Source organism: Eurypyga helias, unplaced genomic scaffold (genome assembly GCF_000690775.1).
Source record: "Eurypyga helias isolate BGI_N326 unplaced genomic scaffold, ASM69077v1 scaffold6524, whole genome shotgun sequence".
Taxonomy (NCBI): Eukaryota; Metazoa; Chordata; class Aves; order Eurypygiformes; family Eurypygidae; genus Eurypyga; species Eurypyga helias.
Genome location: NW_010244274.1, coordinates 25,129 through 52,150, shown reverse-complemented (window position 1 = coordinate 52,150; position 27,022 = coordinate 25,129). Strand labels below are relative to the sequence as shown.

Below are 27,022 nucleotides of genomic sequence, written 5' to 3'. Positions count from 1 at the left end.
CCCCACCCCCCCCACACACACACTGCCAGCAAGGGAGAACCCTAGAGAAATGGTGGCAGAACGTGCAATGAATTCCCAAATAGGATGCGGACTTTGATTTGCAGTGATGTCTTTTACCATAACTCAGCGGGAGACGCTGAGAAGCAGGCTAGCAGAACCTTACCACTGTGTACCACGAACCCTCCCGCCTGGTGATCTCATGTTTGCAAACACTGTTTGATAAGCGGTAATAAGACAGTGTTAATTATACTGTGTATATTGACACTGGCAAGTGAATCTCAACTTGCTTTTTAGGTGTATTTAGGTTGTTTTGAAACTCACCCTTGCTGCACCTTGGCCTTTACTTAGGTTCGTTATTTCAACAATTCTGCTCTGTGGCAATAACATCTACGTGGCTGTGTGCTACTGCTCTCGAGAGCTTGGTGTATATTTTTGAGGGTAGTTCTAATTACTGAAGTTTACCTGAAGCCAAGCGTAGTCACTTGTTGCAGCAATTAGAGAATGTCACGTATCCCTCGGTCTGCCTTTGCTCTGCTTAAAAGCTGTTGCTAGCTGTTTGTTTAATTATTCTGCTGGATGTGAACAGGAGTAGCAGTAAATGGCATTGCAGCATGTTAAGTTCTGCCCAAATTAGACAAAACATTTCCTGCTCGGAACATTTTTGTACTGTGCACTGTGTGTTCAGTTTTGTGGACAAAGGTGGCTGGTAATACATTTGCAGCTGTTGGCACAATTACTGTTCTGTCTTTTAAAATTAAAATAATGAAACATATTGCTGTGTCCTTATCTCTCCTAAAATGCACTACAGCAAAATTATAAGGGTATCTTTCAGGAATATCCCATATTACCTCAATGACAATAACTTCACTTATACATAATGAATAATGCAAGAGGCCTGGCCTGTCTTCAGAGGTGGGACTCCATTGACAGTGTCTCTCCCTCTGCTTTTTTTTGTATGCCTTAGTTTCTACACTTTAAGTGGTTTTAAGCTGTTTTTTATTTCATAAGCATTAAACCCATTTTCTTTTTAACATGCAAATCGAAGAATAAGGGAAATGCAGTGTTCTCTTCCCTCTGTCTCGAGAATTATTTTACATGTACCTTAACATCCTGCATGATCACCAAGTCCTCTTGTCCATCCCCAAATCATCTACCCATTCCCTTGTTCAAGGTCCTGCTCACCCGAACATCTAGGTATGGTCCTGATTTCTTCTTTTGTAAGAAAAAACAATAAACATTTAATCTCTCTAATTTATACTTTCAGCTGAGTCATATTGACTTCAACTTAGCTCTCAGAGCTGAGGGCTCTCTTCCATCTTCTCTAGGTTCTCCAGGTTTTTGTGTCCTGCTGTCCCCTCCTGACTGCCAGAGACAAAGTGTGAAGGTAAATAACACTCCAGGGCTCTGGGCCGGGGCTTGCCTCGGCTCGCTTTGCAGGAGTCTGAGAGTCTGGCTCAGCATGTTGGGCTCCTGCAGCCGGGTTAAGGGGAGACCCCCCTCAGCAGGGTTCACTGGTCTCTTGGCGTGATTAGGGCAGAAGCAGCCGGCTCCTTTGCCCTCACAGCACTCCCATCTGGCTTGTCCCCATGCTGGTGCTAGAATTCACGGGGGTGGGAGGTCAAACACGTGTAAACTGGAAGGCAGCTGCAAGTGGGGAAGAGCCCTCCTGCCATTCCTCTGATCCTTGTACCTTTGCTTGGGGGTGTGGAAGACACCCCTGTAACTTCTGTGCAATTGAGCCGTGGTGTCCCCTCCCCTCCTCTTTGAGGTGACAGATGCCAAGTTCTCCTTCTGAATCTGAAGTATGGGCCAACCTAGTTACCGAAATTCAGGTCATGGTTACTTTCTGGGTGCGTGGGTGGCAGCGGGAAATAACGGTGCTAAGTGGATATGCATGAGCACATTCTGCACGGACACTGCCTTCCCCATCTGCTTTCCTTGCATTTTACAGACCATGCAGCTGCCGGATCGCTGCGTGGAAGGGGCCAGAGAAATGCATGTGCTGCCCACCACTGCCGATGGACTCGGGGTCTCCTCCAGCCCAGCTGCTCCCAGCCTTCCAGTGACTGCTAATGCTGTCCCACTCCTCCCTTCGCTGAGCTGCCATAAAAACATCCTCCAGCCACGGATGGGGAGAGAGAAATGGGCAACAGCTCGCCCAGAGGAGCTGTGCCACCTCCTGACGGTGTGAGGCCTTGCTCCCTTTTCCCTTTCCGTGGACGTAGAGAACTGACAGAGATGGAGGTGAGTGACTGCAAGTGATCCAGTGCTGAGATTGCACAGCCTAAGCTCCATTATTTCATCACCTCAATTTAAAAAGAGGGTTTGCGATCATAAGAGTATTTAGATGTACTTCGGGTTAGTTCTTAGCCCCTGCGCTCTCGTTAATTATGTGAGGCAGACTGACTCACGCTCTTATGTAAGTGCTGGGCTGTAGTCACTTGGCGCAGAGCCGCGAGGGTCACTGGTGCGTTCATTAAATCATAACACTTTCTGTCCCAGAGGGGGTGGTTTGAACTGCAGGAATAGGGACATGCGACTTTAAATTTTGTCTCTGCTCTTCAGGTGTTGAGGAAGGGGTTGTTCTCATCAAATCATGGGAGTTCTTGGTTAGGATCTAGGGAAAATCAGGTCATTTACAGAACTGGTTTGTGGTGATGAGAAATTGCTGCCTCCTACAATTTATCCCAGTAGTTTTGTTTGCAGAAGATGTTTCATAAATCAGAAAGCATCTCCAGACTGATGCAGTAACCTCCAGCCTGTGGCTGTACCCACACACTGTGATCTGTAACATCTCCTGCAATGACTAGCCTGGAGGTGGGAGTGGAAAGGACAAGACTCATGGCAGGTCTTGCTTCTTGGAAACAGCCTTTAATCCTCCCAGCTAAAATTTATGTTTTAAACAGGATTTGCATTTTGACAGCAGTGGTAGGATTACAGCTATGGCAGGAAGTGCCACATTGGTAGTACAACAAAGCCTCTGGCCTGTTATCATTTTGAGGGAGATGAATTTTGTTAAACGTTAAACAAAACACAGTGCACTGGTGTAAGATACTGCACCTTGCTTACACAGTGTTATTTTTCTAGGACCAAAAGTCTACAGGACGAGTTACTGGAATATATTTGGAGTTTATCTGAATATTTAAATGCTGGGCTAAAGCCAGAAATATTAAGTCCCTTGCTGAAACACTCCTTTCCCAAAGGCCAATCTGCCACGTCCCTGCATGCAGGCTGATTTGACTCCAACACAGAGATATGGCACATGATGTTTTTCAGTGTTCCATTCCTTCCCACAAAAATGTACAACAGAAAGTGCCAGAAACCTTATATTACTAATCAAGAACAGCTTTTCTTAATCACAAGATTTTAATAGATGTTCTGCGTAGAACCATAACTAGTAATCCAATCACTCGTGCACTCTCCTCCACTCAATTCAATTTCCTGTAACAGCCTGGTGATTGCAATCACTTTCCTAATTGCAGCAATTGTAACGCCCCACTCCTGTTCACCCAGTCATGAAAGATGACTGGATGCACTGATACTCTGTGCTGAAATCAAAATGGAGCAGCAGCGGGTTGGAATTGCAGCAATACAGTTAAAAAATCAGACCCACCAGAGGTGGGGTTTTGTTTGTTTGTTTTCATTTTAAATCATTTGAAATCAGTTGAGGCACTCTCATGTGCCTGGCCATGCCTCGTTTTCTTAACCACTGGTATTAGGTGGCACTTGGGGTACAGCTGTGTCCATCAGCACACTGGCTCCAGACTTACTTTTTGGTTTCGTCGTCTGGAACAGAAATGTTATTTCTGTGATTTTTGTCACCAATCCTGTCCTTGCATCTTATTCTTCACAGCAATGCTCTGAAAACTCAGTCAGCTTCCTTGCGCTCTCGTTGTTCATCCTTGCAAACCTGGCTCCACCACCTGCAGACTTCAGGGTGTATCCAGATGTTCGTTGCTTTTGGCATCAGCACTGCAGGGAGTCATTACTGGAGCTGTGCCACGCTTTCATACCTGCTCTTGGGTGTTTAGTAGGTGTCTCCTAACTCTCTGGGAAGCAGACCATCCTGTTCAGAAGACTGTTGCACTTCAGTCCCCAAATTTGCTTTTGCCAGCTAGTCTCAGGGCTGACTTCCCTCTCTTCCTATTCATTCCCTCATGTGCTGGTTTTAGTTGTGACAGAGTTCCGTTAATTCACTTGCAGCATCAATCTCTTTAAAAGAGATATTCTAATTTCCTTGGGTGTGAGAGACTGACTTCTGGTAAGGATTGCTTTAAAGATGCTGATAAACTGTTCCTCTGCTGACACCAGAGTGTAAAATTAAACAATCTACCTTACCGTCAAGACCAACAAGTGTTAGGCTGATGAAACAGCGCTGTGTTCGAGTGGCAAGAATGAACAGCACAGACACTGCTGCTTTTCAGACACGTCAAATTACATGTCATCCCCTGTAAACAGGTAGCTGTAGCTGTAACTCACAATTTTCGCTCCTTTGATGCTGCTACTCTTCGTGCACGATGTATATTCTTTGCAGTGGCTTGGCAAGACTCTGGGCTATAACAGAACAACAGGAAACTTTTTCCTGTTTTGATTGCCTCCTAATGCTTTGTATTAAGCAGGGAACTTTTTTTGTTAACTTGTCAGTGACGAGTTGCAAACAAGTATTTTCACAGATCTGGAAATGACAATTCCTTGATGAAGTTTCCCTGGGGATAGTGTTTCTCTGCCATCAAATCAACAGCCTGGTCTGTCTCCAAGATGAAGAGAGGAAAGAAATCTGCTCCTCAAGCAGAAGCATACCAGGTAAAAGCATAATTTTCTGCCATGCGCTGCAGTATGTGGCCCTTGGTAATTACTGCCCATCTTCTACAGGGCTCACTGTTCCTTTATCGTACTCCTCTGACAATGACTTCCATGCTGTCAGTTATTTTCTCCTCGCTGCTGCTGAAAACAGGTACTTGTGTTGCCTTCAGTTTAAGCTTTGTGTCTGTGATCGACCATGTTATTAGTGGAACTGAAAGACACCACTGGGTTGCTTGTACACTTCCACTCTGAGGCTAATGTCTCCGTTACCGTGGTTTGCAGAGAGGTATTTTGATCCAACTTTTGAATTAATCGATCAACTTCTACCTCCAAGAGGAGTTTTAGACAACCATCTGTTTGCAAACCAACATTTTATTAATAAAAAGACTTAAAACAGTAAGAAAGAAATGCCAATTTTACACTGAATGAAAAATCCAAAATAAACTCCCTGTAACGTACCTCAGTTCTTCCCTCTCTGTACAAGAAAAATGATTGGGTAGTAATCCTACGTACGCTTTTCTCTGAAGAGGGCCAAAAGGACAAAAAAAGCATCATGCATACTTCTATGCAGAGTAGCTACACAGCCGGGCAGCCTTAACAACACACAAAAAATCTGTACATCAGTGATTAAAAAAAGCCATGCTTTGTGTAGCACCAAGGGGAGAATTACGTGGATTAAAAAAAATTCACTGACACCTGCAACCCTGAATCAGGGACATGACTGGCCAATTTCTGCTTGCAGTTTCATCTCTTCTTTTCTCAAGGGAAAATTGTCAATAAGTGCAAAGAGCTCAGCTGGCGTTGCGGGGAAGGGATAGCGCTCCTTGTCCATTCCGTGCTTGTCCATCACCACGATGTTGAAATTGTAGTGGGGAATCCTCAGCAGCAGCCTGCAAAATAGGGAACTCGTTTTGTTAAAGCTGCCAGCTACCCCCTGGGCGCTTCAGACTAATAAACGGCAGAACCAGCCCAGTGGGTCTTCGTGGAGGAAGGTGGGGCTGGTCAGAGGGGGCTATACAGGGCCCACTTCCTTCCAGCTGTAAGTAAACAGAGTTGGATAGAGAGCAGGTGTCTGCATGTGCTGCAGGCTGTATCTCCGCCTTAGGGAAGGGGACACGGGGTAGCTGCACTCAGCTGTTTTCTTCTCAGACCTCTGGCTGTTGGTAGAGCACATGCTATTACCTATTGCTATTGCAAGAGGAAAAAAAGCCACGAGACAAAAAACGTGCTATATCCATTGCCTGAAGAAAAGCATTGAGATGGAGCTAGAGTTACAAGCAGACTATTCCCCTTCTTGGTTGCCACATAGTATAAAACCACAATGAGACAACGCAGGACAAAATTACTGGAGTCAGATAACCATCTACCTGGTGGTAATTCCCATTTAGGAGAACCAAAGCCACTGCTAATCACAGCAGAGTCCTTTCCTTTTGAGTAATAAAAGGATCATTTAGGCTTCTCTGGAGAAGAAGAGAAGAGGCTTCTCTTCTTCTTCTTCTACTGTTACTTCTCTGACAGTAACGAAAGGATATCCTTGGTGCTCTTTTAAACTTCTCCCTGAAGGAGTAATGAACTAGAAGATCCTGAGACATGCAGTCAGTCAATTGGTGTTTTTGGGAAAATAAACTGAGGCAGCTGTGACAGAAGTTGTCAGGACAGGAAAGCTGCTATGAAGTAGAGGGTCAAGGAGGGGAATTCAGTAAGGTGAGAAATAGCAAGATGGGCCTTCCTCAGCCTTCTAACAAGTTTGCAACAAGAAAACACCTAGAGCTCTCAGTGAGGGAGCTTGGCTACTAAATTCAAACTAAAATAAAGTTTGAAGCTAGGCTATGGTGATGGGAAGCTATATACCTCTTGTGTCTCATCTCACCTGAGAAAAACGCTTACTTTCTGCAAATGCTAACCTTCTGAGGTTTCCAAATTTTAGCTAGGATACCTGTGCTCATTAGTTTATTGAGTGCCAGTTCTGGACAGCATCTTTGTTGAAGATGATTAAGGGTGTGGTTTATTTCAATTTAAGTGCCTTCCAGAACTGGAATGCTATAATTCACACACTGCAGTCACAAGAGAGTTAAAAAAAAATCAAATGGAAAACTAACTTTCACTCAGTGCAGGGCAGGTTGTATCATACCATCTTCTAAAACATTGCTCCATTAAAGGCTGCAGTAGGGCATGGAATGAGGTGTTACCAGAGCTTATTGAACCATTTCAGTTCTAGTAGAAGTACTTTTACTTTTTTTGAATAAAAGAGCAGCTCTTTGTGCTTTCTCTTTCCCAAGTGTTTTGGGGTTTTTTTGCAATCCAAAAAATCCTCTCTGACTTGTCAGCATTTTTCATTGTCCTAAATTAAAACTCACTGCATTTCCTCAGGCATATCACTGAAGATATTGCCTAAAATGCTCTTGGATTTTTTTTTTTTAAAGTAACTACCACTTTCCCAGACACCCAGGCCTTCACTTCTGGCTCTTGCAGTCCTCCTGTTTCTAGGAAATGCTGGCACTTCAAGACTCACTTTCAAGTGAAAACCAACCCTGTGGCAGTCTAAAACCGAGTCAAAACAGTTCAAACACCTCAGTTGAGCTGCTGAACATGGTAGTCAGGCTGGGGAGGCTGAGCTAACTTCCCCTCTGAAACACTGCCCAGATCACTGCTCCATGTGGGACTTCAAAGAGCAACCACTGCCTTCCCTGTGGGGCCTGGCACCAGCATCACTGCAGAGAAGATGGGCTGTCGCTGCCCTTTGGGGCTGCGCTGGCAGCCGTTCCGAGCCCGTCCTCGCACAGTGGTTGTGCCGTGTTGTGACTCAAGCCAACTCTAGCACAAATACAGGCATGCTTGAACTGTTTTCAGTGGCAGCACCCGAAAATATAGACCTATAACATGATCAAAGGGATACACAGGGAGTTCACGTGAATTCAGAAAACAGCTGGAGCAATGGGGCAAGGAAGACACAGCACCGGGAAGAGCAACATAGAGTGCAGCTTGTTTCATGTTTATGGTCACAGCCCATTTAAATGTGAAACAAGCTGAAGTCGATACTCTCAGAATTTCATAAATACCAAATGTCCATGAATTTGAAGTAGCTATTGCCCCGACAGAAAGCAAATTAATCTTAAAACTTACTCATCGACATCCACCTTCCGTTGTCTGGCTATGTAAATTAGAGTGGCATAGGTGTATTTAGAGAATAAGAGGCAGGGAATGAAAAGCAATAGATCATATATGCCAAGGTGCAAGCGCAACAGCAGCGAGAGCTTACTTTACCTGAGTTGCAGGGCAAGTGACGGGGGCAGCAGCTTTACACCTATTCTTCCTATCTGTGCTGGGAAGACACCAACCAATTCCACTACAGTGACATGTCGGAGGTCTAAGCCACACTGCGCCGGCTGGAAGGGTTAAAAGAAGAAAGAGGTATGTTATTTTTCAGTGAGAGAACAGGGGGTTGTTTTGAGCGTGCAGCAAGTGTTCGTAAACAGTCTGATCTTAGGTTAGCGAGGTGGCTGAAACTCGAATGGGAGCATACTACAAAAAGTCTCTAATTCTCACAGCAAAGAACTAGAGCCTCATGACTCCGGGGGATGTTAAATGACAGATTCTTAGCTACTCTAACACCACCACCACCTGGGAGAAATATGAACTTGTCTTTGCAATGACATGAAAAGATGTCAGTGTATTAAGCACTGCGCCAGTAATCTAATCTGTCAATCCAAGCAAGGTATGCGAAATGCTAGCTGACTGCAGAAAAAGTTTTGTTTCATGCCAACTTGCTTGACCACTGACAAGAAGTGGGAGAAGTACTATAGCCCATCAAATCTATGTTTTAAAATATTTCATTTTGATCACTATATTGAATTTTCTTACCAAGTTAATCTAATGGGGGGAAAGAAAACCCTTTCTTTTGGTTTTAAATATAATCGTAACTTAAGCCACCAGTCAAAAACAGGATTGTGTTCATATCTCAGTGACTATTCATACTGAATTTTGTTACAGCTGCGGGAAAGAAACAATATACAAGCACGTGCTGCTGTGAAAAAAGACAGTCTCCTTTCCCTGAGGTCACAGATACACTTCTGAGACACATCTCTGAGTCTAGCAAAAACCCAACAAGAGCATCACATTTACAGTTCATAAGGACAATTACCAGAAGTTTTCCTATTTTGTTGGAACAAAATACCCTAGTGCTATCTCCAGCATGATTTCTGTGCTGAGCCTCCAGTCCTCTGCTTGCTGGTGCACCGGTTATGTCTGAAGCCATTCACACTTCTTTGCACTGTAGTTACTAAGTCTGTGAGCCTGGTTTGCAGGAAGTGCAACCACTGAAGTGCTGGGTGGTTTGGGGTATTTTCCCAAAGTCTTTAGAAGCTGAGTCAGAGAATTATTAATGACCACAAGTTAACATTATATTACTTCGGGGAGGATGGAAGTGGGCCAGAATTGTCTGCGATTTAGTGACTGACCAGTGAGAGGCAGCACAATCCAAAACGGAGCTGAATTAGAGACTGGAGAGATGTTTAAACTCAAACCCATGTTAAAAGGATTAATCCAGAACCACTACTGCTTCAGTCAGATCCTCCAGGGACTGCAATATAACAGCCGAAGTCTGTAGATTTACATCAAAATCTGGAGCTAGTCCTCGTGTGTCTTTCTTTAAAGACAAAAAAAACCCCGCTTGCACCGTCCCCTGAAACTCTTTTACCTGCAGCATTCCCAACTGCATCCTGTAGAAGAAGTTGGCTGCAGTAGGAGTTGAAATAATTAGCAGTCTCCGCTTTTCATAAAATTGATCCAGAAGTGCAGCTGCAGTCCTCACATTCACATTAATATTCATGGCTAGAATTAAATTTACAAGAAAAGTTGGAGCATACTGAAAACAGAGCAGTCTCTAAAAGCAAAAACTGTTAGATAGGAGAAGCACGGGAAGAAGATAATAATAATAAAGAAGATATGGATTACATATTTGCCTCATTGAAACCACAAACTGATCTGAAGCTGTTCTGGCTTGCAAGATGGATTGACTCCAGAATGTGAAGTTTGGTAGAGAGCTTTGGGCAAAACCCACTGTCAGTTGTGAGGTACAATCATCATTCTGAGAAAAAGCAGCCAAAGGTGGCAAAGGCTTCAGCTGTTAAGTGCAAATTGGCAGAGGAGACAAAGATAAGTTTCTTAAGTTTCTTACCTCTAGGGCATAAAGTTTGCAGCTGTATTCCCATCCCACACTCCCTTCTCAAATTCTCACTGCCATGAGAGCCTGTTCCTCTGGCAGCTCCCCCCGCACCCGGCAAAGTGGTGAAATACTCACGTGCACAGGTTGGCTCCACTCCTGACCACCCCAGATTGTACTGGCATACTCTAGCTGGGCTTCCTTGCAGCTCGTAGCCACCAATACAGGAGAACTCACATGTAGCACCATAGTTATTTCCATCACCTGAACACTTGATGTAGCCGTTATCTGGGGCGTTCAATTTCACACAGCGCCTGACTTTAAAAGGCAAAAAAAATATTAAGACAAGGCATGAATCACCTTGTTTGTTATGAGGGTAGCATGGCCAGTGGAATACCAGTATAGAAAACTTTCTTCTGTTTACTTCACATATTATTATTCATGTACTTAAAAACCCCAAACAAACCAACAAAGGACTCCCTCTTAATTCAGCTGTAAACTAAAACGATGGAGATGCATAGGTGTACGCGTGGCAATTGTGGTATCATGGTGACAAAAGGTCACGGAGCACAATGAGAGCGGAAACTCAAACCTACAGGCTTCATCCCTGTATATTCAACTCCAGATTTCAAGATCTGGACCCAAGCAGGGGCAGCCCTGCTTGACAGACGTGAGTCACACCTGAAAAAACTCCTTGTTTCAGCAGCTCACAAGCCAAGCATCAGGGAGAAGCCAGCAGGAGGGAGGGGGTGTGGAGCCAGAGGCAGGACTGATCAGTGAAGCTCTTCCCTGATGTGCACGGGTGCCAGCCACCCACCCTGCTGCAGGCCTGGCTCCCAGGGTCTCGAGCAAGAGGGTGTTCTCCCTTCCCTTTCAGCATCAACATACAGTTCACATACACAAACATACACAGACAAATACAGAAATGAGGATGTTTCTCAAACTGCCTACTAAGCCAGATGCAAAGCAGTGACTGTATTTACACAGGGTAAAACATCACTCTTACCTCTGACTTTAACAAGAAATTTGCAAGTGCCTTTGTTTTCAGCTCTGTCGTACACGGTATACTGGATTTTGTGGTCACCTTCTGGGAAATGTGACCCTGGTGGCAGGCCTTTCAAAATAACACTAAAACAGGAGAGAAAATGCGACACATTCATAAATCCATCAGTATTTTCCTACAGACAATGCTGTAAAAGCCTGAAGAGTGAAGGTTGTGGCATGCTAAGACTGTCTGCCTCCACTACGTGACTCAAGACTAAGAGTAAGCAAAGGAAGAAGCCAGGCAGCAGAGACCAGAGTATTTAAACTTGCTACCAACAAGGGAGGCAGATAAGCAGGGCCTGCTTGCTTCCTGTAAGATAATCCATAGTGTAGCCAAGCATCATACCATGCCCAAAGGAACTCAAGCTTCCTTTTCCTTACATCAGAAAAAGTTGAGATTGATCCTCCCTCATTTAGTCTCATGAATAACCCACCATCATGGCTGCAGCGTAACCCAGAGCCAGCACAGCTTAAGAAAACTTAACCTCTTATGATGGGGACACACCCCATCTGGCTGCTCTGCACTCCTGTGATTACACTGATGTACAAAAATGGAATAGGAAGTGAGATTATGGCAGTAGGGTGTGGGGATCCACAGCAGTGTTTGCACCTGGAATTTGTTCCTAGGCTGCAAATATGTCAGGAGAATTCAGACGTGTTAAACGTATCCTCAGCACTGAAGCAGTGAGGTTGAGCAGTGTCTTGCGTAACAGGAGAGCTTAAATACTCACGGGACTGCAAGACCCACTGCATTTAGGGAAAGCACTGTGCACTCTATAAAACATCACAGTTTAGCAAGATTTTATAAAACAGATTTATGGAAAAGCTCCCACAAATTCAACAGCTAGTCTCTTCTGAGCTGGGAACAATTACTCCTATAACAAAGTCTACATGGGATATTCCCCATTTGTTTTGCCTGTTAGGCATAATCAAAAAGACGTTGGAATTTCTTTACTGTGACACTTTCAAAGTGTTTATTTTATCAAGCTTAGGGTTTTTTTGATGCTGTTAATTGCCACACAATTATCGCATTAGACCTTAATAGCAATACTGGTTTTAGTTGTGAAGCAATTCTTCTTTCTGGTATTACTTAAACTTTAACAATAAGAAGGCATTGTCACCGTGTCTTTCAGCAGGTTTTATGGATACACACAAAACTGAACACATCTTTAAGCTTACAGCTTTGAGGTTTTAAGCTTAATCAGTCCACTAATGTAGAGTTAAAAGATGTAACTTGCTTAATGAAAAAAACCCAGATCTTCTATACTCTTTCCGTTACAATAATCTAGACAGAATGCCATAAATCCTGCATGATAAAGATGGGAAAATCAGGCACAGTGGTACCATCACCGGTACACCTTGCTCTTCTGGAAAATATGACTGTGAAACCATAAAAACTGACAAGGAAATTCTGAAGAAACTGTTAAGTTTAAATCCAGTGTTTAAAGCTGCCTAAGTTTCAAATGAGAGGCACTGCTTTACAAGTAACTGCAAAACGCCATGACATCAGTACCCAGTGCTATGTTGGGAAGAAGCCTAAAGATGATTGCAGATACGGTTTTGTGACTCAATTCTTTTTTCTTTTTTTTTCTTTTTTTTAAGACGGCCAAATTTCCTCTGCTGCTACCTCCAATGCACTATTATCTTTTCATCATTATGTATAAAAGGTAACTTGCTGAAAGAAAACTTGTATATGAGGAGAGACCCACAAAGAAGCTCTGGAAAATTTCACAGGTGCAGTCAAAATGCTGTGGTTTTTTTATTCCATCCTCTCTAAGATAACCCCAACAATCTGCTACCCCTCTACATGCCAGGTCCTTAACAATCCAAGTTGTTAATTTTTAATTTTTCAATTAAACATGCCATTCTTTACAGGCCATTGATATGTGGCAGCTATAAATAAGCATCTGGGGGAAAGGCCACCTGGCCGCCTTCATCAGCTCAACTACTAACCAAGGACCCCAAGAATAAAAAGGAGAAAACACAAACATTTACAGATTTGCACCTACTCTGTCAGAATCCCATCAGCGGTGTCCCTGCCCTCCGGGGTGTCCCAGAACACTCTGGCCGTCAGCTTGTTGGGCTCTGCAGTTTTCTCCTTCACGCTCGGGCACTGGATTCTCGGAGGTTCAGTATCTGTTGAAATAAACGGGCAGATGTGCATGTGTTACGGCTACGTGTTTGCTTCGCAGCTCTTGCCCTGCTGTCGGCATAACCCGGCACCACCTTCAGCTGCCTCCTCAACACCGCAGACCCCCGCACCCTCCCCCGCCACGGCAGGCGGAGCCTGTACTTCTCACCTTCTGGTAAGAAGAGTAGGAGATGACAACGATCAACCCCTTGCAATGTAAAAAGCTAATTAAAAGTACTTCTTATTGTAAATGTCTTTACATAGTCTCCCGTTAAAAAGCGATGTCAACAAATGGATTTAGCTTTGAACTGGAAGGACAGATGCCTGTCCAAGACTGTACCCGAGGAGCCAGGCCCTTCTGTTTATCTGCTCTTCCCCTCTATGCTCCTCTGTGTGGCAGACATTGTGATTAAGAACATTTGTCAAGTGCACTGACCATAAATCTCTCTGCACGATAAACTTCACACGTTACTGTTTACACGCTGGTTATTTTTCCTGCAGCAGTTGCAAAAAGAGAAACAACAGAAGACAGACAAAATTGTCATTTTGCAGAGAATTGCTGCTGCACTTGATTTTTTTCAAATAATTCTTACCCTAATGCCTTACAGGTAATACAAAACAGAAAGCAGACCAGGTACATTTTGAAAGCCCAGTCAACTGCTACCAGAACACTGTGACTATTAGTCAGGAGTGAAGGACCAGTGGCCATGATAAGAGACTCTGACAGAGGATAAAGGTGATGCACAGTTACTCATCTTCAGTCACATTCAATGCCAGTCCTGCCAGCACAGGAGAAACACATGGGTGAACAAACCCAAACACCATCACAAGCATTAATTAAGAAAATCTACCTTTAATAGCTTAGTCTCAGGTTTTTGACCATCTCTTGGGTTATGTGCAGAATGAAGTCTAAATCCATGAAGTCCCATAACAGCTTTAAAAATTAACAAAGAGACAGCACTGCTCTTTACCTACAAATAGAAAGCAAACCCTAAAATGCTGCTTGAATTGAACGGGTGGCAGGCCTTGTCTTTTCAGTTGCAGGGCTGATATAAAGCACAGTGTGGCTTTCTTTCAAAAAAACCCCCAAAACCAACCAACAAACCCAAAACTAAAACCAACTAATGAGACAACATTTAGGTCTTTATAAAATATCAATTATACAAAATAATTTCATAGACCCTCATGTTCTACAAGCAACATACATTGTTTTGTCTCAGTTTAACTAGGGCAAGTGCAGCCCTGCTATAGCCCCTTCCAACTTTTAATGGTATTCCAAGAACTCAGGACTCTCAAAAGCTAGCTTCACTCTCTCTCTCTCCTGTTTCTGAAGTTTTCCTCCAACCTCAAACACCACAGCTTTGTGAGGCACTTCCTGTGGAAGAGCTCCTGTCTTAATTTTGCACAGGATGGAGGCGGGGAGGCACAGGCAAGTAAGTGTTGTACGTAAGTTATTTAGAAAACATCAGGAATATTGGAAATAACCTTACACAAATATTAATTTTTGTTGGAGTTTTTGGTAAATAAACTATGAACATATGTGTATCGCCTCCTATATATTGGGAGGATAACAGTGGATTTCTTTGTAGATCCTTCTAGAAGGTGAAGCTAGCAAGTCATTTACCACTGCAGGGAGTGGAGCAATCAAAAACGAGCAGCAGAATCCTTGAAACAACTTTTGATCTTCCCATACCTCCCAAGAATGCCCTTCACTTAGTTCTACTTTAGGGATTCTTTAACTTTTCCACTTTAATTCACCCCTCCTTCCTTCATCTGCTACAGCGTGCAAATGAACAGGATTTTCAAGCATCCACTCCCGCTGTACGAAGCGGTTTCCTTTCCTCGTGTTCTTCATTCACTCCCTTATTTTTAGAGTACGTCCCCATTGCGTGTGGAAACCTGCTCACAGCACAGCCAGCGAGAGCTCTACCCTCCTCTACAAAACTACGTTGCTCTCAATAACCCCCCAACGCAGCAGAATTAGGGTAGGAAATAACCCAGCCTCGCCAAGGCTGCTCCTGGCTCTGGTTAGTTGACGGTGGCGCTGGCTCACCACTGTGCTATGGACAGCATACATTAAATAAATGTAGATCTGGAATAAATGACAGCACAGCATTTAAGGACCCAGTGTTTTAAGCACTTAATTAATCAGAAAGCTCATTATGCTATTCAGTGCTGGTCGGTGTGAGCTGGCTTGTACTTCCACACTGTAAAGACAAACAATACGGTTACTGTGGAAACCAACTCACCAAGCACCCAGGGGCCAGGCAGCCTTTTTAACTGGGCTCAAAAATTCCTGGAAAGGATACTTACTTTGGTTATTTTTGATGCCTCTTACCATTCAACAGGCACTGAATGAACCCCACCAGAATAACTCTGCTTTGAAATGGACCAAGAGAAAGCAGCTATCAAGCAAAGAGGCTCTTCAACTGCAGCGGCCATCAGGATGTGTTAAACCTAACAGCTCTCAGGTCTGTTTCCTCATGCCCTTGTACAAAGCTGCAGCCATTCTACAGCATATTAAGCACCTTGGCAGAAGGAAGACAGGTCTAAAAAGCACCCAGTCCTTTTAAACGGAGAGAAGGTGACCAGGGAACACCCAGGCAAATACATGTGACAAAACCGAAACACAACCCTCCCCCATAAAACCTTCAATAAAATGTATGATGTGAGCACGGTGCCCACATGCAGGTTAGAAAACTAAACTAATCTCAAAACAACCCGCAGCAGCGGAACCCAGAAGATTGCTGACTGCTGGGGAGGTTTTATCAGAGGAAGAAACCATCCTGCAAGCGTCAGGTTGTCAGACTCCTTTGCTTATTAAGTATTCCTGGTCAGACTTGGAGCCAGGACAGGCTGCAAGGTGTCCCACCCCGTATGGATAGTCCTATGTTTCTAGTTCAGCGTCACTGCCGAAAGACCAATGAAAAGCCAAGGGGATTTATTTAAGCTGTTTAGCAGGGCTATGTATTAAATGGCGAGTCTCACTTGCAAGGTTTAGATCATGGGCAGGGAAACTGAGCTCTCATAAAAAGTTTGGCACTGTTCAGCCACTGTTTCTCTCACATTCTTCTAAGTTGTCGCTTTTCTTGGCTACTCAGCAGCAGCAACTGGCGCTCCGGCCTCACGCAGGGAAGCAGCGCTGCAGACATGGCACCAGGAGGTCAGCAGTGGAATACCCAATTTTGCAGCAGCCTTTTGAACTTTATGGAGAAAAATGACAAATTTTCAAATAGGTTTTTGATTTTTTTTTTTTAAATACATTTCAGGGACTGGCCACGTTACCAATTTCAACAAAATGTAAAGAGGTTGTTAACTGCCTTTCTTATAGTATGTTAAAGGTTTGCATTTATTTGCTTGCGAATTTGGGATGACAAGAGGAAAGAAACAGAGGGACGGTACTGAATGCCCACTGCTTGCTTATTCACGAGTCCAGATGGAGAGGTAAACGGTTGGCTGCTGCACAAACATGCTGTTACTACTGACTGCTGATGACATTAAATGATGGCTGGAAGTTAATTCAAAACATTAGTCTGTGTCAAAAGCATAAAGAGACGAAGAGACTGGAAATCATAAAAGAGGGAATGAACAACACTGTTCTGCTCTCCCCACCCTGCTCCAAAAGGCATTGCTCTGTATTTCAAAACATCCATTATCAGGGCCTGTATAATTAATGACTCAGAGTGCAGAGCTTGTTTCAGACATTCAGGTAGCTGGAAGCTGTTACTTAACTACCTATCAATACAGTCTTGGGATGTGACAAAAAGGATGACTTAGCACGGTGACATCCATTTACCACAATCTCTTTTATACAGTCATCAGGAAAATGAAACCTTTATAGAAGAAAAGAAGGTGACATTTTTCAATCTTCTAGAGGAAAATACCTATTTCAATCTATGTTACAGTGCATTAAGGATATAATGAAAACATTATTCAAGTAAGTGTTAGCATTTTTAGCTATCTGATAACCAAAAGCAGCTCTATGTTGATCTTTTTTGATCAAAAGTTATTTTAGCAACGTGAATTGATGACAATAGCTGTGGCGTCCCCAGGTCACTTCCCTAACTATCTGTAACAGCATTAACTTCACCAGCCCACGTCCTGTGACCACACGTAACAGCCACAGGGTTGCACAGTGCAACTAGTGGCTTATACACTAAAGTAACAAATGAATCAGCTCCTTTGTATTTCATCACTCCCCTCACCTCAGTTTTACTCCTCAGCTGAAAATGAGGGAGAACACCTGTTCAGACAGTTCTCTCCTGGCCACTGGTAAACTTTCCTAGGCTGCGGTTCACTGATGACTTTTCCTTCATTAATGAATTACAGTAAGGGATGTGTGTTCAACTGCAAACTGCATTACAGTGTTAGAGTCACATCTGGTCACAAAAACAAACCTCTATCCTACCTGTCAAGAGGTCAAAAGATAACCTTATTAAACAGTTTGCTAACTGCGTAACTCATTATTTGCACACAGGAACTGTGTGCACATGAGGATTGAAAGGGTCTTCTCCATACTATGTGGCATTACCGGAACTTACACAGTATTACTTCTACTGGGTTACGTGGGACTTGCAATCATACCATGTACAACAACTGTCCTACATTTTTTGACTCAGAAATTAGTCTTAGTGCTAACTGAGCCTCTTTTTTTGCTTACGACATACTTGCTCACTCTACTCTGCAAGACAGCATCCTCTGTAATAAGCACCCCGTCGCGGCAAAGAGATGAGGTTCTGAAAGTGCCAGAAAATATAGAGGACAACATTTTATCATTCCCAAACTTAAAAGGGTTTGTTTTTCTTCCTAAGCCCACCCCACTGAGAAGGACAAGGCTTGTTTTTGTAAATAAAAACAAGAGACACCACAAACAGTCTAGACGTAAGCAGCAGGATCATTTATACATTTGTACAACACCAAGTAACAGGAAACCTGAACAAAACTCGACAAACATTGGGCCACCTTGGAGAGACTCCAAAGTCATTTGCTAACCTAGGCTGAGCCACAGGCATTCTGAGGAAAACCGAGTCATCACATACAAGAAAAACACTGAGCACAAATACTCTACCACCCACAAGCTTAAATTACTGGTAGCCAATTCAAATGGAAAAACAAACCCCTTTCCTCTGTGGACAGCTGCGGAACCTTTTATCAGAGACTTCCCAGAAACAAGAGCAGAAGCAGCTGAGACCTCACTATCTGCTGAAATCTCATTAGTAGGAAAGAAAAGGTAAATCTCAATGTGTGTTAATCACAGAATACCAGGTTGGAAGAGACAGGTCCAACCTTTGATGGCATAAGCACTGTCTAGACAAGATGACTCAGCACCCTGTCCAGTTGAATCTTAAAAGCGTCCAATGCTGGGGAATCCAGCACTTCCCTGGGGAGATTATTCGGATGGACAATTGTTCTGATTGTAGAAAATTTTTCTCTATCTCCCCTGGAGTAACTTGTACCCATTACCCCTCCTCTCTTCTATGTGATTCCTTGTAAAAAGGGAGTCTCCCATCTTCTTTGTACCCACCCTTAAATACTGGTCTCCCCTCAGCCTTCTTTTCTCAAGGCTGAACAAACCCAGTTCTCAGTCTTTCCTCACATCACAGGCTTCCCAGTCCTCTGATCATCTGTGTGGCCCTCTCCTGCCTGTCCACCTTTTTTTTTGCATAGCAGGCAGCAAAACTGAACACAGTATTCCAGGTGGGGCCTGACACGTACTGTTTATCTCTCTTCTGATTTATGTATATAGAAACAATTATTCCAGCCAAAGTTGCCAGGAGACTGCTGAGTATGTACTGAAAGTCGCTGGCATAACTTACGTGAACAAGGCTGAAATTTAGTTTAGCTCACTGCAACCATGCTGGTAACTACAATCCCTACATATTGCCCCGATATATTTGGAGACCATGATCCCAAGAAAGAAAAGCAACAGGGGAGGTCAGACAAATGGTTTAGTTTGAAACCCGTTTTATCATGAAGTTGCAGAGAGCACAACAGATTCCAGCTCAGAGAACATGCTGGAAGAGCAGCACAGTAATTACAGACTACCAGTGAGTCGCCCAGGAGATCAGCAAAAGCTGTTATAAGCATTGTAAAGCACTGACCATTTACATCAGCTTCATGTTTAATAAAGCAATAATGCTTGGAGCTGATAGCATGTGTGTAAGGACGATGGCCTCTTAGGACTGAAAGTACTAGGTGACAGAGAACAGTCTCTATCCATCCCTTGGAAAACTGTTCTCTGCTTCGTCAAAAGGGATAGTTGCTTTTCCTCTCCAGGAACTGGAAAGAAAAGCAATTTGGAATTCATTTGGAGGACTCAGGCACCAGCAAGTACCTCCAGATGTAGATTTTCCGGGATGCAGACCAACCATCCTACTTACCAATGCAGGACGCTGGCCGGCCACTCCAAACTTTGTTATCCATGCACGTTACTATACGGTCACCTTTCAGCTGGTATCCCGGCGAACAGTAGTACTCGCACCTCGAGCCAAAGTAGGCACCATCTAAACACTTGAAACCCCCGTTGGTTGGCATGGACAGGGTGGGACAGCGCTTTTCTGGAAGAGAAAACACAGACTTTGGAAAACCCGTCACCCCCCCTTTAGAGTAAAGTGAAGGTGGGGGGACTACGCAGAAATAAAGATCCAGCTGGCAAACGACAAACGGGAGAAAGTCATGTTCCACATGAGGTTTTTTACACTGTTGCTAATAGCCACGTTTCCAATTTAATTTTACATACATGTCAGCATCCCAATACAGTATTTATATGAGAAAAAGATTACAAGTAGCTATTCCTCTTTTGTCAGAAAACATTTTACTACAAGAGCCCATTTAGACACCTGATACAAACTGTGTCAACTTATGAAATCCAAGATGGGCAATGTTTTAAAGCAGCTTTATGCTTTTTATTTTTACAAAATATTCCCTACGCCAAAAATATTTGTACCACTGCAGTGCCATATGCCACTGTATGATCCTCAACAAGCAGTCAATCTACATTTCCAAGTAGATGTCAGTGTTTAAAATACCAATAACAACCCAAAGATCAGTGTTTCAAAGGCATATAGGGCTTTCTGTCTGCTGAACTTGCAGCACAAGCCGCACGCACCAATTTCTAGCTACTTACGTTTGCACAGCACTTTCCCAGACCAGCGTTTGCTTGACTGACAGATTAGCTGCTGAGGGCCATGCAGTTCGTACCCTTTTTGACAGCGAATATCACACCTTGTCCCCAGTACGTTCTTGTAATATTCTCCTTGAGGTGTCCTGCAGTTTGCATAACCATGTTTCACTTTAATGGGGGAGCACCACGGTGTTTCTGGCACAGAGAAAAAGAAACCATAGTATTTTGCAAAATGTAAAAGGTCAGACACGAATACAACATCAATTTCTTTATTCAAGGTCACAGAGAAAAAAGTAAAGAATGTCTTATTTAAAAAGCCACCAATCCTGAAAGTGGAGGATTAACACTGCAGCAAAGTGCACCAAGTCTTACACATCAGGTCAGCCCTGCAAAGGCTGGCAGCTCTTTTTTATTACAAACATTAAAGACTGCAGCCATTAGACCAGGGGTGACAGTGGCTGTGTTCTATGGGGTTTTTTTGTCCACGGAATAAGCGTGCCACCATGTGGACAGTTTGATAACAACCAGACTTTGTTTCCCTCATTTGTAAATGGATAAAACTAACTTCTTTTTGATAAAAGAGTTAGCATCGGAACACCTTTGGTCCAGCTGTAGTTGTCATCTTTACAACATTTAGCTCCCACTGCTCACTTAATTAAAAAAAAAAAAAAAAGAAGAAGAAAAAAGGTCTTCCATAATAATTTGTGCACGAAAGGACATTTGCCTTTGCATTTGTTTCCACTAAAGGCTTTGACACCGTTTCCCACAGCATTCGTCTGGAGAAACTGGCTGCCTATGGCTTGGATGGGCACACTCTTTGCCGGGCAAAAAAACTGGCAGGATGGCTGGGCCCAAAGTGTTGTGGTGAATGGAGTTCAATCCAGTTGCTGGCTGGTCACAAGCGGTGTTCCCCAGGGCTCAGTACTGGGGCTGTTTTTCTTTAACATCTTTATCAATGACCTGGATGAGAGGATCGAGTAAGTCTGCAAATGACACAGAGGTGGGTGGGAGTGCTGATCTGCTTGAGGGTAGGAAGGCTCTGCAGAGGGATCTGGGCAGGCTGGACCAATGGGCCAAAGCTGACTGTATGAGGTTCAACAAGGCCAAGTGCTGGGTCCTGCTTTTAGGTCACAACAACCCCAGGCAGCGCTACAGGCTTGGGGACGAGTGGCTGGAAAGCTGTCAGGCAGAAAAGGACCTGGGGGTGTTGGTCAACGGCTGGCTGAATATAAACCAGTGGTGTGCCCAGGTGGCCAAAAAGGCCAGTGGCATCCTGGCCTGCATCAGGAACAGTGTGGCCAGCAGGACTAGGGCAGTAATTGTGCCCCTGTACTGGGCACTGGTGAGGCTGCAGCTCGAATACTGTGTGCAGTTTTGGGCCCCTCACTGCAAGAAGGACACTTACATGCTGGAGCGTGTCCAGATGCAGGATAGTGACATGGATGCACCTGCCAAGTCAGAGGAAAGCTGGAATTTGGCTGGGACTTCATGGTTAATGCTCCTACCAAATTCTTGAGAAAAAGGGAAACACATGTACATAAAACTGAACCTTTAATAACTGGTCAGTGCCACACTTAAAAATACTTGGGATATGGGTACCATCTTCTTGCGAGGATTTAACACCGTACTGTGATACTGATGGGTGCAGCATCAAATAGAGACTGTCCCTTTGCAGCTAAAGCTTCCAAGTCTTTGATTAGCTTTGACAACAGGGTGAACCAAGAAAGCCGTGCTTTTTCTGCAGCGGGCAGCTTCTTTCAGTAGGAGTTTCCTATACAAGGAGTGACTAAGCCTGCCCTCCTCTCAGCTCCAAGATTTGAAAGGCACGAATTGAGCGGGAGGGAGGGATTGCAAGGCAAAGAAGAAGGATGACAGGTCCTGAAATCCTGCGTGACAATGTGTGACGTGACAAAACTTTAGAAGTCTGCAATAAGGATGGGAAAACAAACAAACAAAACACAATGAGGTTTAGCCTTCATCCTTACAGAGTCACAGGAGACATTTAAAAATAATTTCTAGACCATCTCTGGTAGATGATCACTTCTAGCTTTTAATTCCTGCAGTAGTTATATATGTTTTTCTACACAATCTGGATCAGCTCCACACATAAATAAACAAAAATCAATGTAGCTTGTTTTATTTTTCTCATACATGGGATATTTATATTCAGTGTACATCGTCTCTAGGACATATTTACACTTTCCCAATGGAAACTACATTTTGCACCTACATTTTGCTGTGCTGGTCCTGAATCAACACAAATAGCATCTGAGGACTAAAATCAGAGACTAAAGGGCAAGCTTTAAACTGACCAAGAGCACCTTCCTCTGGCCTAGTCCATTTCTGAAGCAGTCGTATTGTCTTGCGAACTGCTTATTTTTGTATTTCACTAGTATGTGTGATATATACATCCTTTGCAAAGATACATAAGTAGGACATTCCCAGTGTCACCAAATACACAGTAACTGAGGCACGGCAAATGAGCAGGCCAGTCTATCAGCACACAGCAGGTTAGGGGCAGAGTGAGCTTCAGCTTTTTGGCTCAGCCACACAATCATCCCATCTCTGGTTTTTACGACCTGTGGTCCTGTTTTCCAGAAGTACTGAATATAAAATAAAATCACCACCATTTACCTTACAATACTGCAAAGTAGTTCGGTGAAGAGTGGGTCCTGTTGCGTTTCTTTTTGTTGGTTTTGTTGGGTTTTTTAGAACTGTTTCCTGTCCTTCACCCTAATCTCCTCCATCCCATAGTTAACAAAGAACATTAAAAAAAAAAAAAAAAAACACCATCAACTGACTTGGGTCACTTTGTTGAGGGGCTGTATCACAGCAGCTCACATTTTTCATGCTTGCTGTGAACGAAATTGAAACTGAGAGAGCAGGTGAGGAGTGTGAGCTAACAGGAATACAAGTCAGTCGGCTACTGCTGAAGTATGGAGCGATGACAGCACCCACCCCTGCAGCCTCCTTAGCTTCCAGCCCCGCTGCCACTGGTGAGGTGTCCAGCATCACTTCTGACCACTCTCTGGGAGATGCCACGCATGTTGGACTCGCAGAGGCAGCCTGTGTCTCATTCACCTCCTGAATCCTCCTCCTGAGCTAAGAACAGCTTTTCCATAGTCTCCTCTTCAGTGGTCTCATCCCCAGAATTTCCAACTTTTCTGGTTTCATCCCCAGAATTTCCAACTTTCCTGTCCCACTCGTTCTTCTCATGCCCCAAGACCCTAAACTTCAATTTTTTCTTTTTTTTATTAAAAAGGCAAAGCAGCTGTTTCAGATATTGAAAATTGCCACAGTTTTTCTGCAAGTTTTTGTGGCTTCGCACGCTTGCCTTGAGTAAACAGCTGCACACTTGTTAAAAAACAGAAGAGGCTAACAGCTAACAAATGCAGTTTAATGCACAGACGGAATACTGACAAAGAAAAAGCCCTTTTGCAGCATCGTTGCAGCTATGGTGGTCTACGGAGAGGAACAATGCAAGGTTCTTAGGGTGGGGTAATACATCCTTTACCCGATCAAATGATACTTTCAGAAAGAAAAACAAAAACAGACATGCTTTTGGATGCAGATAACTTGAAGAGCTCAGGAGGAACATCTGTTTGATCTAAAACATTCCTATGCTTATTCTAGAACTGAATGTGATTAGAAGAAGGTGGGTGAGGCAGGGTTTATAAGGGGGCAAATATCTAAATTTAGACCAACCGATAGCACTGAAAAAAACCTCATCTAACTTGAAAAGCTTATGTGCCTCAAAGCACATCAAACGATACAATAAAATTTTAGATCAAAGTTTGTTTATTTTTAAGTGAAGGCACATACTGGTTTTCAAAGGCCAAGCAGCTACATGGAGTATTTACAGACTACTAGGGCTGGATGGGGCCCTGCGAGGTCACACAAGCTGTTCCCTGTCTCAAGAAAAGATCAGCTATGTTCCTGAAGCATTTGGGAAAATGAAAAGCTACAGGCTTCCCAGGCACCTCTTCTGGGGCTTCACCATCTGTACTGGGCTCTGTTCACCTAACCGAAATTTGAGTTTTTAGGTACCAGGACCCATGTAGTGTTTTTTTAACAGAAAGTTTGTGCCACCCCCTCAGAGATACAATAGCCTGCATTATCCCTTAGTAGTAACAGATTTCAGAGACTCAATCCTGTGTCTGAAACACTGGAAAACAGGCAGCAAACAGAATAGGTTGCGGCCACAATGTTGCCTCTACAGCTAGGGCTACCATTTGATCATTATGGGAAACATACTAGGAACAAGGGTCACCAGAGCTCTGATGAACACGGGAACTGCAGCATTCGCGAAGCCTTTCCTCATCAAATACGATCCCAGACAGCCAGGCCAAGTGGCAGGAAGGAAAGCATTTTCTAGAGCATTGTTTTCCCCAACTCTTCAGTCTTGTTTAAACACCAGCCTCAGCTGAGCACTTCTCCCACAAGCAGCATGCAAAGTGACAGGCTGTCCTGTTGCTTGCTGGTACACCAGCCAACAGAGCTGAGGGTTCACCGGGGAGGAAGGGGAAAAACTCTTTAAAAATGCTGTGGGCACAGAACGTCTCAGCGATGTTTCTCGGGAAAGCTGAGCAAGTTGAAAAACATCCAGCCAAAGACAAAAGGGTTTGATAGGAGGTCGATTCCCACCCCTCCAAGAAACTGCATGTTTGAAGGTGCCAAGTGTGCGTGCTTGCTTGCACTGTATAATGAGTATGTGTGCAAAGAAAAAACCAATGGTGCTTTAGGTATGTTAACACCAGATAAGAAAATTCATTTACTTATTTGTTACTGGAAACTTTTATTTGCCTAGCAATGGGTCATACCCAAAATGCTGGACTGCACATATAAGGAAAAGCTCTGCACATAGCTACTCAGCCCATTTTTCCTTGCTTTGTCTTTTCTCCACCTTCCTCCCCCAGTACCAACTTAAATAAGTATGCTAATGAAGAGTGAGCCTTTTCTACTCCAACGCTTTATAGTCTTAGATTCACATTGTCTGATCTTCAACATTTGGCAGTAGCACTTCCAAACTCAGGGCAGTTTTTAATATCTGCGTGAATGAGTCATTATGTTTCACTTACCCCGGTGACATTTTGGCTGACATGAGTATAATCCATTTGGGATCACCATATAAAAGGAATTTATACAGAATCTGCATTTTAACTACTTGCCTGCCCTGGCATGAATTGGCATTGATTTATCTTCATGATCTCTGGAATTCTTTTTCTACGTGTCTGCGGAGGGTTACTCGTTAAAAGGCAAATAAAAAACTAGCTTACCCAAATAAAGCTTTAGAGAAATATTTCTGCATGTGTTTGAAAGCAAAATTTTACACTGAAGTATTTTACTGGGTAAAACAGAAGACATTTATGAAAACAGCAGTATAGCCACAGCACCTGTGCTTTCTTCTTTGTTGTTCATAAATGTCTGATTTGCTTTACGACTTACCTCTTAGAAGGCCCATTGATTCTTTGCAGAGAATCAGTAACATACAACAAGATGCCAATGCTCAGTATTTTCAAGTAATCAGAATGATTACATTATAATTCTAGCATATCCACAGATAAGTTTACTAAAAAGAAACACAGTTACCATTTAAAGTGACAAATGGAAGGTTAAGTTTCTTTACTGTCTGGGCTCCTGAGGGATTTTGACAGAAGAGAGGGGTACTGACACAGCAGCAGACTTTTTAAGAAAACTGGCACAGTAAACAGAAGATTTATCACAGTGTTTTTTGCTGAATGGCAAAATCTTCTAGAATAAGGAAGAAAACATGAATTTGCTTTATAAAGACCAAATTCCATTCACTCATTCATTCAGCTACATAATTTGTTTTAGAACACACATGTTCATTTGTTAAACACACTTCACATTTCAGGGGACAGGTTGACCCAAAATGCAAACAATTTTACAGAGAAGTCATGAAAATCAAGTTCTCTTGCACGTGCTTCTATACATTACCATCAACAGGCCCAGGCTTTGAGTTAGCTTAGGACTGATGGTTTTGTTAGGATGTATGAAGAAAAGAGCAGCTCTTTCTGGATTTTCATGATTTAACCACCTGATCTTCCGAGAGCAGAGGCAGTGCGGAAGTTACTTACTCAGGTGCATACAAGAGCAGTAATCAGTACTTGGTCTAATTTCCATTGTTAAAAATGGTAGAAATTAAATCTTGATCTAAAAATCCATGAGGAAAACCACAGAGGTGGATCTCCAAGATTTTATAATCCATTAAAAGAAAGGGAAGAAAGCTTTCTTTTAGCAACTAGCTGATCCTCTTTAGCATATAAGCAAAGCATTCACCTTTATATCTATTGCGTGCATACACATCTTCATCATCTTCAAGGGGTGAATATCCCGATCCTACAATACAAAATAGAAAAAAAAAATGCAGCAAGAAAGGAAATATAAATTAGGAATAAAAGAAAGTTCTGCAAAAGACATGCAAGATTAGGATGCAATAATCTAAGCAATGCCATCAGCATGGGCTTCTCTGAAGCTCAGATTCATAGCAGACCCAGTTTATAGTGAATTTGGAAGGGGCAAATTGATTTAATGATCAAGTGAAATAGTAAATCTCTCTTGCTGCTCCTAGAGCAATGTTGTGCAATGCCATGTGCACATGCCAACTCACTGCTCCTCTGTTATGAAAAGCCCACCTACCATGAAGTCGATCTGTTGAGCAGATAGAACAGAGGAGGTACAGGTGAAGGGGCACATCCAAAGTTTCACTATAAAGTGGTTCCAAAGTGTCAGTGGCTGT

The 27,022-nt window shown here is 43.3% G+C and overlaps 1 protein-coding gene across 1 annotated transcript; it reads right to left on the bottom strand.

Annotated features, from left to right (window-relative positions):
* Positions 1-5,173: 5,173 nt before the first annotated feature.
* On the bottom strand, positions 5,174-26,744 carry SRPX (sushi-repeat containing protein, X-linked). Its single transcript, XM_010149688.1, has 10 exons — positions 26,705-26,744; positions 26,563-26,631; positions 20,266-20,457; positions 19,520-19,696; positions 13,018-13,144; positions 10,971-11,092; positions 10,103-10,282; positions 9,500-9,633; positions 8,068-8,189; positions 5,174-5,693 (listed from the first exon to the last, which is right to left on the bottom strand). Exons 1-10 carry the CDS (start codon positions 26,742-26,744, stop codon positions 5,513-5,515), a joined length of 1,344 nt encoding a protein of 447 aa, XP_010147990.1. The 3' UTR covers positions 5,174-5,512.
* Between the last annotated feature and the right edge of the window lie 278 nt (positions 26,745-27,022).